General features: G+C 35.6%; 1 protein-coding gene across 1 annotated transcript in view; it reads right to left on the bottom strand.

The window, feature by feature from the left end:
• Positions 1-14524, bottom strand: part of DNAH5 (dynein axonemal heavy chain 5) — a 133007-nt gene that overhangs the window by 96954 nt on the left and 21529 nt on the right. Inside the window, exons 12-21 of the mRNA XM_080381124.1 lie at positions 13559-13666; positions 12739-12824; positions 11659-11980; positions 8193-8399; positions 6335-6506; positions 4902-5047; positions 3083-3242; positions 2338-2580; positions 1283-1473; positions 1107-1206 (exon numbers count right to left, since the gene is read on the bottom strand). Coding sequence (XP_080237250.1) covers positions 1107-1206; positions 1283-1473; positions 2338-2580; positions 3083-3242; positions 4902-5047; positions 6335-6506; positions 8193-8399; positions 11659-11980; positions 12739-12824; positions 13559-13666 — 1735 coding nt within the window. The remainder of the gene's footprint in view (positions 1-1106; positions 1207-1282; positions 1474-2337; positions 2581-3082; positions 3243-4901; positions 5048-6334; positions 6507-8192; positions 8400-11658; positions 11981-12738; positions 12825-13558; positions 13667-14524) is intronic.

Here is a 14524-nt window from a genome sequence, read left to right as displayed (position 1 = left end):
AAAATTTCCTTTTCTCTCACCCCTCCCCAAGGTTTATTCTATATACTTCACCTAAGTGATTTACTGATATGCCAGCATTGACCAAATCAATAAATATTTTTATTTTCTGAAATATGAAATATTTCACCACAAATGACAATTTGAAATACCAATTAATGTTAAATCCAAGATGTTCATAGCCAGTCCTCAAAAGGAAAGAAAGATAAAATGAAGGTCCATTAGTTAGCAAAATACCCATAAGATTGAACTTACCATCATTGCTTATTTCATGTTGTACAAGAGAAATTCTTAGTTTTGAAAGAACAATTTCATTTCTTAACCAATTCAAGTATTACTTTCCTACTTTTTAGGTGTATAAGAGGGAGCTAACCTAAAAAGACTCAGTGTATTTTTTAAGTACCTGAAGTACAAAGTAGTACCACTAATTTGGCTTCACTCTACACCATTTCAGACAAGAAAAACCCAAAGATACCATCTTAAATTTCCTTGAATTAATGTTTTCAATAATGTAATTCCATGTCTGATCACAAAACAGATTAAGTCAAAATCCTTTTAGAAATTTTACTCTATTCAGTCATCTACACAATCCTTTCTCTACCAATACTGCAAATTATACAGACATTTCTATTCAATACCAGGTTTTAAGTTCAACTCACCCTTCTTAAAGGAACTTCAGCACAAGTTTTAAGATGCCACTTGAACATGCCAAGTTACAAACCACACGGGCAAATCATGAAAGATCTTTTGTGTGGTGATAGTGACTATAATTGTCTTCCAAACTCATTCACAATTTCTACTATGCTGTCCAAGCTGGCCCCTAACAGCTTTTCACATGCTGCAGAACCCAAAGCAGTACAGCTCTCTGAGAAGCACATAAAATCCCCTTACTCAAATCCACACAAAGAAAAGTACCTTCAGGCAAGCCTCATTTCTAACAACAAAGAGAAGCAGTGACATTGTTATTATATCCCATTTCTTCTCTGAAGTAGTTCAAAATCTATGAAGTCTTCTTTCTACCATTTTTGATGCATTTTGTATCTAATATCCTGTAACACATTCTGTATAAATCACATTTCCCATTCAATGATGTCAGAATTTATCATTACCATGCATGTTTTTCTTTCCAGTCTCTTTCATTCCATCATCAGAATCGCTGTCTCTGCTCTCACAATGCAACACAGCCACTTTTCTCTCTAGCATTTTCTTCTGGGGAAGAAATAGAATTTCATTCTCTATTTGCAGTAGTTTTGAAACATTAAGTAAGGCTGTTAAAGACACAAACCTTGGATAGTCTCTCCTTACTCCACTGTCCAACTCCTTTCATTACTTTCACAATACAATCTACAGCTTTATTAAGCGTCTGCTGTACCTCATCCAAAGAGGGTGTCATGACGATATTAGGGATAGATAGGTTAATACTAGTCCTAAATATAGGATAAGCACTTTTTTTCTGCTTAGAAGCATTGGGATTTTCTAAATGAAAGACAAAAAAAAAAAAAAAAAAAAGTTGTTCGCATTTTTTTGAAGATGTCAAACTAGGCATTGCAGTGATATAAACCAGTATCTACATCCTAGTGATGAGTATTGAGTGTCACTCTCAAGGAAAAAAGATTCATGAGTAATTTACAAGATGTATCGTTAAAGTCTGTAGCAGCACAAGTGAAAACTAAGTGCCGTTATTTCTCTCCATGAAGCTCCTCTTCAATTTGTTCTGTGCAAGTAAACTCCATTTACCAGAAAATTTTACTGTCTGGCTAGTACTCCCGGTCAGCATATTAAGTTGGGCACAAAAACTCCTTAGAATCTCATGCTATTGTATGCCTTATATGCTATACAGACCAAACATAAATGCCTTTGGTTTTGTTTCTTAAAAGTATGGAACAAGAAAATACTTTGAAACAAAGTATTTGTTTCAAATACTTTGAAAGAGTGTACCATCACTGTTGTATATGATGCATAAGAAAGATATGAAGGCAATTAGTAAGAGAAAGAGAATATACCTCTTTCTCTACCATTTTTTTCATACAGTTTTATGTAAAAGCCAAGGTCGAACAGGTAATCACTTATCAAGTCCAACTCCAAATATAATATCCAGCTTCAGAACAGTACAGTCAGTCCTAAAAGAGCGAGCACCGCAACGACACATGCCTACTGTCACAGGAAAAACTATTCCTTTGGAAATATACTGTGTTATCAATTGTGATGTAAAAGCTTATTCAAACTCCTTTTCTTTTCCCATCTTTTACATACATGGCTCTTTTTTACACAGTTCTGGGATATTACATTTACATGTTTCTTCCTATAGGCTAAGAAAGCTAAGTACTGCAATATAGGCACCTAAGAAGTTGGTCATGGAAGATGCATGGATGCGCTTGCGAATGGTCTCCAGAGTGTTTCGAGTGACTTTCAAAAGGGCATCAACATTGCAATGATTGAAGTAGGAAAGCAGTTCATTGGCTTCTTCCTCTAACATTTCTAAATCCATTCTCTTCCTCTTCACTGGAGGAGGCAGCCCAGCCCATACCTCACTTGAATTGCGAGAGGAAGTCAAGCTTTTTGATGTCTTTTCCTCTTCTATTGCTAAAATATCATAAGTCTAGTTAGTTAAATTGACTTAAAGGACTTGAAAATAATAAAGCAACACCTCAGTAAGTGTCTGAAATAATTTTTTACAGAAGTGCAGATTATACTCATTTGTAATCTGTACCTCAATGTAACAGTCCTTTTACTCCTATCCACCTTCTCTTTTCAGTACTTATTACAATGATTATCACCAAAATTTAGATATTATTTCTTATATTCTTTCTCTAGGAAGTCCAGCAATTAACCAAGGCCTGTAAGTAGCTGCTTCTATGGCATTAACATTTCAACATGCAAGTTACACTGATAATATTGACCTATTTTGCAGATGATGATTGTTAGATGATCTATTATCCAAGCAAAGTCAAACGAAAGTCTTCAAACATTAGATACTGATTGATACTTCAGTAAACTAAACTACAATATCCCCCAACATATACTATCAGCATACAAAATAAAACCCCCAACCCATAAGCACAGAGCTACAATATAATCTTCTTACCTGTATTTTTTCTTATTTCACCAGTGGGTACAACCGATTTCCCATCTTCTTTACTGACCTGTACCTCCGTGTCAAGTAGCATGTTAATCAACTCATTAGCAGCGTCTTCCACCAGTGAGCTTTTTAAATGTAAAGTCCGAGAACCTTTTATACAGAGTTCCTGTTATCACAACAAAACAAACAATATGTTTTTATCTTCCCAGTTCTCATGTCTGTTTCACTGTCATAGCAGCCTTTGTTAACAGAAATGTCAAGGCCTCAGAATTGTGAAAAACAAGATTAATACACAAGATGATTTTAAAATTGGTTTGTTCCAAACTATTTAGTGTTGGATTCTTTGTTGTGCCAAACAAGGTGACATAAATGTCTTTCAAAATCGCTGCAGCATGTTTCCTAAATCACATGACTCATCCATAGTTAACATAATGAATCAATGTTTATAAAGCCTAGTTCCATTTAAGGGCTCCCAAAAGCACTTAGGTTTTTTTTTTTAACTTTCTAATGTAGACAAGGAAGATGTAACCTTTCTTTTAAGCATTGCCATTTTATAGTACTTGGCTGTGTCATAAAGAGTATTAGTCAATCATATTTCCCATTGATAGCCAGATAGGAGATAAAAATCTATCAAAAGATAATTTTCTTATTTATTCTAATCATAAAGATAACAACTGGAGGGAGAAGGGATCAAAAGATGAGATTTAATAAAGTTCAGAAATAAAGTATTGTGCAGTTTTTTCTTTAATACGGTAAAATTGATGAAGTGCTTTAGCTAACTACAGTTTTTAACTATAACGGCCTTTTAATTTTTTTCTTCTTTGTCAACTCCTATTTTTTTAGCTTAATCAAACCTGGCTACCTCCATTTAATTAAAAATCAATAATTGTAAAATTTCAGCCATTAGCAACACTCGGTCATTTCCAAATTTTAAGACATGATCTTTGATATTCCTGATTCAGCCTAGTTGAAAGAGAAGCCAGATCTGATTTGCAATATCACAGCAGCTACTAAGCAAGGTACACTGGGTTTTTTTCCATGGTACAACTGTTTTTGTTGCAGCAATTTCTTTAGAAATTTAATAGAACTTATTTCTAGTCCTTTCTCATTAAAAACTACAATAAGCTTACAAATGCTGTTACTATTTCCATTGTACCCATAACTGGGTAACCCCAGTATACCACTTACTCTGCTAACTCAAACTGATTGGCTGTGGTGGTGGTGTAATTTCTGCAGTATCAATTACCACACAGTGCTGAGGTTTTTGTGCTCCCCCACATATTTTTACTTTAGTGAACATGTGTTTTAGCACCAGCTCTATCAAGAAAGCAGCAGCAGGACCAACAAAAATAAAAACTTCACCCCGGTACTTCGGAGTATATTCTGGGGCTTGAGATTAACAAAGATATTCAGTACACAATCATTTCCATAGTAATTACACTCCCAGGCAACGAAGTGCACTTGTTATGGAGCTATTAACAGGCATGAGATGGGCAATTCTATTAGTTAAAGGCACTAAAAAGCAATAGTGACAAAAAAGATACTATCACAGAGTAAAAACATTTGAGAGATATCGAAGCATAAAAGAAATATAATACAGTAGTTGGCTTGACATTAATAAGCTCAGAAAAGAACATCTCAGCTCAGACCTCTTTGCCTTTGCTATTTATGTTCCTTTTTAAGGTTCCAGCCAAGTAAGTGGGGATTTCCTTCGGTTTCCCACGCATGTTTCATTAATTCTGCACTGGTTTTATCTCATAAAAAAAGAAAAATACCTTAATTCAAAGCCATTGAACTCTTTTTTATGAAGCTTTTATCTAATAACCTTAGTCTTTTGGAGAAATTCTTCACAGCTCAGCGGCTCATCTTCTGGCAACTTACAGAGTGGCACCATACTCATTTCTTGTAGGACAGCATCAATACGAAATTCAACCAAGTCATTCACTCGATCAAGCAATAACTCCATCCCGGCTTTTGAAGCAAAAAGAAAATGCAAGACAAGCTTCAAAGCTTGAAACAACAGTCATTGCAGAGTTCTGCTTAAATTTTTACTAACAAAATGTCATATTCAATTTTATATTAATTCTGCACCTTAACCAGCTTACTTCAAACATCTGAACTTTTATGGCAAGGTTGACCACTGAAATTGTAATTAGTCTTTTGCATAACATATCCTCATCTAGCATATGCTATCCATATCCTAAAAGATAAAAGGCAAAATATTATAAATACATATTAAGACGAGCTTAAAGTATATCCATTTCAAACACAAAGACATTAAAATTCAGCTTAAAATTAATGTTCAGGAATACTTCTCCGATAGCTTGAACTAGTTACCACTTGGAGAACCTACCAGCAACAAAAACTTTTGATAAATCATCTATCCTTCAAAAAAATGTTAGAGGCCAAATAATAGTTAACGGAAAACAATCACTAATATTTTCCCAGTTTAATAGCAATTTGCTTCCAATGCTGAAATTGGAATAGCAGCAAGGTCCCTGTTCCAGACTCAAACTACTTGTATTATTCAAAATTAAATGTAATGTCAGGTTAGCATCCAAAATGCATTTTGATTTGCCGTTTCAAATAAAGAAAATTCCTACTGTAAAAACTTATATTTCAAAAAACAAAATCTTTTTGATGTAGTAATTAAACTGAAGCAAAAGGAACTTGGTATCTTCAGGAACAATGCACACTTCAGTGCAATATTGTGATAATCTTTTGAAAAGACTACAAGCTCATCTGTTTTCTAAAACTGTTGCCCAAGATGTGCATGCATTTGTTTTAAAGAGACTGATGTTAAAAAAAAGGTTAATATGAAAAGCTACTGAGCAGTGACAGTGCCAACTCAGTCGAGATATTACTCCCTGAGAACTTACAGAACTTCCTATAACTATATGTTATAGAAACAAAAGGCAAGAATAGGAAAAGACTGAAACCTACAAGCTCTTTTAGAAAGCAGCTCTCATTCTTTGAATTCAGAATACACAGGACCTTTGCACACTATTTTATGCTTGGCTTAATCCTAACTGCCATTCCATTCATATTAGCAAAAATTTGACAAATGTGTGAGACAAAAAGAAGGTGTTGTTACAAAGCAGAGGTTAATGAAGTACAGGACAGGTGAAAATTCTGATGTCTTTCATGTATAAGTCAATTAGGTAAAAATCATATAAAGGGTAGTATGCTCAATAATATAGCTTGCATTTGTATAGAAGCAAACGAGCAGAAGTTAATGGAAGGAAGCAAGCAACTTACCTAGCTTATAGAAAACCTTATTAATATATTTCTCAATATTTAAGGATGTCCAGGTCAGTAACATTAGACCGGGCTGGATAGCATCATCTACATTTGTTAACTGAGGAGCCATCAGTTGTTCAATAGGGTGTTTTATTTTCAGTTTAATTCTTTTATACTCTGCAAGCATCATCTGCGATGAACAGAGAATTAAAGCATTAGTTAATATACACTGATTTGAACCTCTTCACATACACATATTTATCATAACTTAAGAAAATTCCTCTGGATGTACATCAATGAAATTCTTAACAAATTATAATTAATAGTTTGGGAAATGTTTTCATTATTTTTGATAGAAATTCACTATTTGTTGCTCTTTATAGTAATGCAAGTACTACTTCACATGGAAAATCATCTTTGTAGGTTGCACAGGTTTTGGTTGGGATGGAGTTAATTTCTTTCATACTGGCCTACATGGTGCCATGTTTTGGATTTATGACCAAAACAGTGTTGGTAACACACCAATATTTGGGCTGTTGCTGAGCAATGCAATACAGCATCGAGGCCTTTTCTGTTTCTCATACAGCCCTGCCAGCAATTAGGCTGGAGATACAAAAGCAACTGGGAGGAAACACAGCCAGGACAGTTACTCCTGACTGACTAAAGGGATATCCCATATTTATGGCATCATGCTTAAAAGTAAAAGCTGGGGGAAGAAGAAGGGGGACATTCAGAGCTATGGCATTTGTCTTCACAAGTAACCATGATACAGCCTTACTTTCCTGGAGATGGTTAAACACCAGCCTGCTGATGTGAATTGGTAAATTAATTCCCTATTTTGCTTTGCTTTCACATGCGGTTTTTGCTTTCCCCATTAAGTTGTTTTTATCTCAACCTGCATTTTCTGTTTTAACCTTCAGATTCTCTCCCCCCTCCCACTGGGTGAAGTAAGGGAGCTTCTGTGTGATGCTTAGCTGCCTACCAGGGTTAAACCATGACATGGAGAGATTTGAAAATTTCAGTCTCTAAACGATATTCCAGGAGACAAAAAGCCCAAGGAAAAATATGTGTTTAAGTGAACTTTTCAGTAGTTTTGTTAGACCAGCCTTAACATAACTTTAGTATGGTATTTGGTTTCTAATGTATCTTTAACCTGTTGATCTAGCTTCACGTTTTGCAAAAAAAACCAATCCTTGCAACAACCTTATGACTTAATACAATTTTTATTTTCCCCCCCCTCATTTCAGAATCACATAGCCCTTTGAAGCTATAGTTTTCTGGACACTTTTCTTTGAATACTCATCCTGAGTCATCAAGAACCTTGTCTGTTCATAGGCAGACACAATGATCCAAAGGATTTAAAAGATGACAGAAAGGGAAGTTTTAGCTTCTCTTTTTTAAACTATTCCACAGACATCAGTGTAAAAAACTGGTGCAGGAACTATGCTGCTGCTTCCTGGATGTTTTACGCTTTTTAAAGACATACCATCCAATTCCTCCCTCCCAGCTATCCTCTCAAAACAAAGTGTATGCAGTGTTGACTCCATTATTGGATGACAGATAAATTACTTATCACCTAGAAAGCAGGCAACAGAGCAAGGCATCTTGTAAGCCTCCTTTCGTCCCCATCCTCATCTCTTTCCCATCCTCTGCAGAGCTTCCCTAAATCCGTGCATCTTTGAAGAGACTTCACAGAAAATACAAATCTAAGAAATTCTTTTTAAAAGTGCCTCAAGACAGTTGTAAAGATAAAAAATAGATTTACCAATGTTTTCTTAATGCATAATAGTTGATCTTCATTTTTTCTCTTCCATATGTATAGAAACTAGACATTTTAAAGTACACTACACATACATAAAAACTAAAATAAACCCACATGCAAATTGCTGACAATCTTCTTATACCAGTCTCTCTTCTGTTGAATAACGCTTGCAGATTCTGGGATTTCGAGGCACATGTGAGCCATGCAATCTGTTTCTCTGATTAAAGATAATATTTCAGGGTCAAAATTCACTAATAATTCTCCCGTTTCTGGAGCTTTTACCAAGAGAGATGCTTGAAGTCCCCGTTTAGTTAATTCAATCTGCAGGAAACAGAGTCATCATTCCTGATCAGACAGGCAGTGCAATAAAATACTTTGGTTTGGATATAAATATCATTTTGTCAGATAATAAAAGCAGGCATTGCTGACAATAAATATTGATATGCTATGAAGCAAACCCTAAACTTTATTAACACAATCTGCATGTACCCAAATGCTCAACAATCAAATTAACTGTTCTTTATCTGACAGACATTTTTCTGTTTGTTCTTCAATACAGTAAGCTGAATTCCACAGTCAGATGTCAAAAGCTGAGACACAGACTTTCTTACTTCAATCCACTTAAAACTGAATTCTTACTTCCTCAAAACTTATTTCACATTCTGCAATAAGGCTGCACACAACCTCCTGGATGAACTAAACTATTCTTGGATAACTTCTTCAGATATCTTTTGCATAAACTTACCATTTTTTCTCCTTTTGCTTTTTTTCCACTATCAAACAGATATACTATGCTCCAGTCTTAATGGAACTCCCAATTATATCCAACCTCTGAGCAAATTTTTTAAAAAACTAAAATTAATGTTTATTATAATTATTTTTTTACAATTGTTAAAAGGGAAGCCTAATCACACTATTGGTTTAAATGCCTCATTTGAATATTAGAATGCCATTTGTTCTCCATGTGATTAGAAGGGAAAGCATTCGTAAGACCACCACACATGGAAAATTTGGTTGATACCGGGAAGAAGTCATACCTTAAGTAGGAAAATGTTTCCTACATGAAAAGCTTTGCCACTATTCCTATTTCCCAGTTGTCCTTTTGCTGACATAGTTTTATTTTTCTTTATTCGCTTATCAAATTACAAGTTTAACAATATACTGAGATAGAGCTTTGTTTTAAGCAAGTTTCTTAACCCAATAATTTGTCAGTGTCCTTTTTTTCTTTTTTAATGGAACACACACTGAAAATTTGCTTGCTTCAGCTGTATCATATATTAGCATGAAATTTTACACAGCATTTTTCAAGAAATCATCTAATTAAGTTTTGTCAGTGAAGGTGCCATGCCCTATCCGCTAATATCAAAGTCACTCAGCACAGCTGTCTTACTGAAATTTTTTTCTGCAAAGTTCACCAGCACATCTTACTGCACTTTTCGTTGGACTTCGGACTCATTATTCCCACTATCAATGTCTTCATCTCCCATTTATGTGTTTTTTCATGCAATTTTCATTATTAAGGTAACAGAAATCAGTAATAGAAATAAGTAATACACTAAAGGCACAAATCTTACACTGACATAGAATTACAGTAGCTTTCACGCTGCTATTTTATTATTTTAATATGCCCAAGTTGAACATCATTGGCTATAGCACGAAAATAATGGCTTTAAATCTTATGCTATTAAAAAAAATATATATAAACAAGGTGGTAACGATCCCATAAGGAACAGGAAAAAGTGAGGGGAAATGTTCAGAAATATCAGAAAGTCACTAAGCTTAACTATCTTCACTGTATAGAAGAATAAAAAATACTAGGAGCTACCTCCCTGCTTGCGTCACATTTGCATTCCCCACAGGACACTTGCTCTGCTCCCCGCCCCTTTCGTTCAGGAGTAGAGCAAGAGCTCCCCCTTGTGTTCTTACGAGATTCATGCCCACATCCATCTGCACTTAAATTTTTGACTCGAGGCTGCTGAACAGTAGTCACATTTTTTTTGCCCTATCTGGTAGACAAGTGCATTGACGTTAAAATGGATATACTTTTCATGTATTTCCAAGGCACGTATGCTCGTTTCAAAAACTTGAAACCGTGTTCAAATCCACCTCCCTTTCTTCCCCACCTAATAAGTATAAGTTTGGAGCATGCTCAGCAAGTTATATGGCTGCCAAGCGTGATTTGACCCAGCTGTAGGAGAAACTAGATGCTTACTTTTTAGCGAAGACCAGAATCAGATCGAAGATCACTAGGACCTCACAAAGGAAGGCATGAGTTTGGGGGAGATGCCTTGTATATTACAATCATTTTATAAAAGATGAAGAGAGAATGTACTTAACTGCTCAGTCAAGGCATGGTACATGTAAAAAAATCGTCATGAGCTTGTCTAGCTAAAGGAGGCAGATGTAGCCTCAAAAGAAGTATACATCCTCCATAGTCTTTATAGCTGACACAGGGAATAGATCCTAAAGGTGCCCAGGCCAGGACATGATATCAGCAGCAGGCACAATCCAGTGAAAGCTATCAGCAGTATACTTGGAACGATGCAGGTATCCAGCATGGTACTGGCATCAAAACAGAAACTGAGTCCAAGATAGAAACATTAAACCAACACCAAAGGCTTCCTGAAGCATCACAATTCCTCCTCCATAAAACATGAGTGATACCGTACCAGCTCTCAGTGAAGAACACATGAAATCAAAGATGGCTTCTCAAGTTTGCTCTGGAACTGGCTGGACATTGATCTACACATGGGTAGTGAGTAATTCTTTGCAACACTTATTTTGCTTTCTTTCTCTCTTCCTCCACTTTTCCTTCACTTACTAAACAGTTTCTTATCCAAACCCACCAGTTTTCTTGCTTTTACTTTTCCTTTCGTCTTCCCTCTCTCACTGAGGGTGAGCAGGGGGAAATAAGCGAGCAGTTGCGTGTGCTTAATTGCCTACCTGGGTTAACACACAACAGGCTCAAAACACAGTTTTACACTGAGTATACTATTAATTCTACAGGATGCTATATCCCTTGAGACAGGATGTTTTTTATAAGCACATTCACTACAGCATACTCGCAGATTATCACTCAAAAAACCAAATCCATATTGTCCAGACCAAAAGGAAATCTCTGTCTCCTTTTATCTTAAGCTAACCAGCTGACAAAACCCCTCTCCCCACACATGAACTTCTTGCACCGGTCAGTAGAATATGGCAGAGACGGAGCAACAGCTAAGGCTACCACTGAATCTTCATTATTCATTTCCATAATAAATATTTTTCATTGTAACTTCTTAGTTACAATGAAGATCTTTCAATTGCTCCTAAGTTCAGCTACAGGCAGTACAGGCACTGTTTATTAATAGAAACACTTTCTTATAAAGTACCTTTTCTTATTCCATCCGGCATTTAAGATGCATCCTAAGTCTGCAGCTTAGCATAACTAACTCCTGCTACTAATCAGAGATTTCTTCACACTGCTGTAACCCAGTGTTTCGTCTGCTCTGTAGAACTAGATGTTATCAGTCTACGAACAACAAAAATCCAACACATTCTTTTAAAGACATATCCTAACCAAAATCAGCTGGTTTACCTGCTGAAGCCATCCCCTGTGGTAGATCACCTCGAACTTCATAAGAACTTTTGCTACTTTGTTGTAGTTGCGGATTATGCGCTTGCCATCTGGCGTTTGCAGAACAGCCGGGTGCTGCTGGAAAGACTCCATGGGCTCCTGGATCCTGTGGAATAGGTGGCGTGCCCACAAGATTTTACCAGCTATTGGAGGCAGATTACGAGCCAGTGGAGGGTCCTGCTTCTGCCTAGTGTAGATCTTACAGACTGTTTCGATGTCATGACCATAGTTTTGAAGTATCTTCTGATACTTTTCATCAATCCCAAGATTCGGGATTTTTAATCTGCTTAGAAAAATAATAATCATTAAAAAAACTCCTTCGTTACTTCTAAAATAATTTTGATGCTTTTTGGAAAATACAGTAAAGTCATTCTTGTCTTCTTTAGAAAATAACTTTAGCAGCAGTTTTCACTAAAGCTTGAACAAATGCTGTCACAACCTGATTCCAAGCAACCAAGATTTAGACCAGACAATAAAGTTTCCAAATAAGCCTACGCATTTTCTGTTTTGTCACTGTTTTCAAACACTAGGCTAAAATTATGTTCAGCAAACTGAAACCAATCCACCACTAGCAGTCTACTCCATTAAACAGAGTATTATAAGAAAACTGAGGCAATAAAGATGGAAGCTGCTTTGCAACAATGTGAATTTATCAAGGTAAATTTCACTGTTCCCTAATACAACCATTTTACTCTCTCCTAACTGCACTGTGGTAACAAATTATTCCCATTGTTGAAGTACAAAGCTAAGGCAAATATGCTAACAGCCATAAAGTTTTCCTGTATTTATGCTAACTTTGAAAGATGAAGTTCAAAGTCCATTAATATTTTGCATTTTCTGATACAAAAAATATGGGGTTTATTCATCCACACTGCTAAGACATCCTTTCACAGAGCTGAAGAGCTGAATGAGAGAAGGTTCAGTTGTTTTTTGTTTGTACTTAAGGAAATGCCTCCTGCTCTGCTCCTCCCACTTCACACCACCTTCAGTGTTATTTCCATCACCTGGCAGAATTCTAGCAATCTAGATAGGACACAGTACCTTTCAAATTTCTTCAACATACTCAGTGCTCTTTCAGTGTTCAGAATATTTTCAAAAGTGATGTCCATGAAAATCTTTAATTGATCCTGGAGGAGAGCAAATAATTCTACAGCAGAGAACTACATAAGGCACACACCTCAAATATGCCAATATTGTTTGACAGGTTTTATCACACACAATATTAGAACATAATTTGTTTATGTGAAACTAACCTCAATAAGTATCAATTTTCCCTTTCTTCCTTCCCTCAAGAATTAAACAAAATACAACCAACTTTCATGGTTCTTTCTTTCCAAATTCCCTCTGTAGCCATGCAACCAACAAAAGCTTTTGTGCCCTCAAATGTTCCACCATGCTGAGAGCCCTCAAAGAAAGCTTGCTTAGCTCTTTAGCAGCCAAAGCTAGCCAAGCATTTGTTTTAATTCTTTTCTTCTACATATACCCTTTTCTTCCACCAATTTCTGATTTCAGACCTATGGGAAAGTTAATTATCTGACTTGGTTGTGCTTTGCTCACATTCACTCAATGAAATCATCAATTTTCATGTTATTCTTGCTAGCATAACTTCCCAATAAAGTACAGTAATGAAAAATCCTTTTCTTGGAGGCCTTCAAGGCCCTTTCTGGCCTATTCCATGAAAGAGGTCTGAAAGTTAGATAATAAATGCAAGCTTTAAAGTGGAAATACATCAAAATAATTTTTCCATTTCAGAATATAAACTTTGAGATTTGCATAATTTCTTTGGTGATAACTCAGAGGTATTTTTGTTTCATGAGGATTCATCAGTAAATTAAATTCTTATTTGGATTGTAAAACCTACATGAAGATCATTTATCTCTTTGCAAAACTCTTCATAATCTTGGTCAAAATCAATCTTCCGTTGATCCAATAAATTGTTATGCCTTTTCTTCATGGTGTCAACAATGCCCTAAACAGTGTCACAGAAAAAGAAAACTATCACCAAAAAAAGTCCTTATCAAAAACTTACCACACCAAAATATTTAGCACAATGGGCTGTGCACATCCACACTTTATCTTGGCCATGAGTTACCAGTATTTGCTGAGCAATATAAGCAAACCACTTAAATGACATACTTGACGGGAACAAGCTGGTGCAACAATCATATGAATTTAATTTATATTATTTCCTTCTATTTTAAGTCGATTAGAACTGACAGAAAATTCAGATTCTTGCTTTTCATCAAAGACATTTTGTTCCCCATTAAATATTTTCTCATGCAGAGGCTGATTATTTCTATTTAAAAGTTAACAAAGTTCACCACCAAATAATACTTTTGCATTAGTATTTTCCATGTCTTTATATTAACCAATTCCATAGAAAAACAGACTATTCAAAAGTTACAGTAAGATGCAGCACATCACCAGCTCAGGACTTATTGTTCCTGGCTTCTCTTACATAGCTACTGTCCACTCAAATGACAGTACATCTTAATCAGCATCTCCCTTGAGCTGCAGACACAAGTTAAAGGATTTTTAATGATGAACCACTGTTCAACATCCTAGCAGTTTACCACGGTATAGCTATGAAGCTCAATACATTTTCAGCACAGCAGACTTCTACCATTTTATTGTAAGTCAACTGACCATCAGTTTTATTGCTTTGCTGTAAATAAAAATTCAATCTTTTCCTCTAAAAGTAAGCAAATCCTAGATAGCAACTAAGAGGTAAAGCATGAAAAACTGCAACATAATAACTTCCTATTGTAAACAATTTTCAAGTCAGATAGTCACATAATTATACCTACAGTCCATGTCAAATACTTCA

The sequence above is a fragment of the Falco punctatus genome (assembly GCF_963210335.1).
Source record: "Falco punctatus genome assembly, chromosome: 3".
Taxonomy (NCBI): domain Eukaryota; kingdom Metazoa; phylum Chordata; class Aves; order Falconiformes; family Falconidae; genus Falco; species Falco punctatus.
The sequence above is the reverse complement of the archived record's forward strand: the minus strand, read 5'-3'. Positions and strand labels throughout refer to the sequence as shown.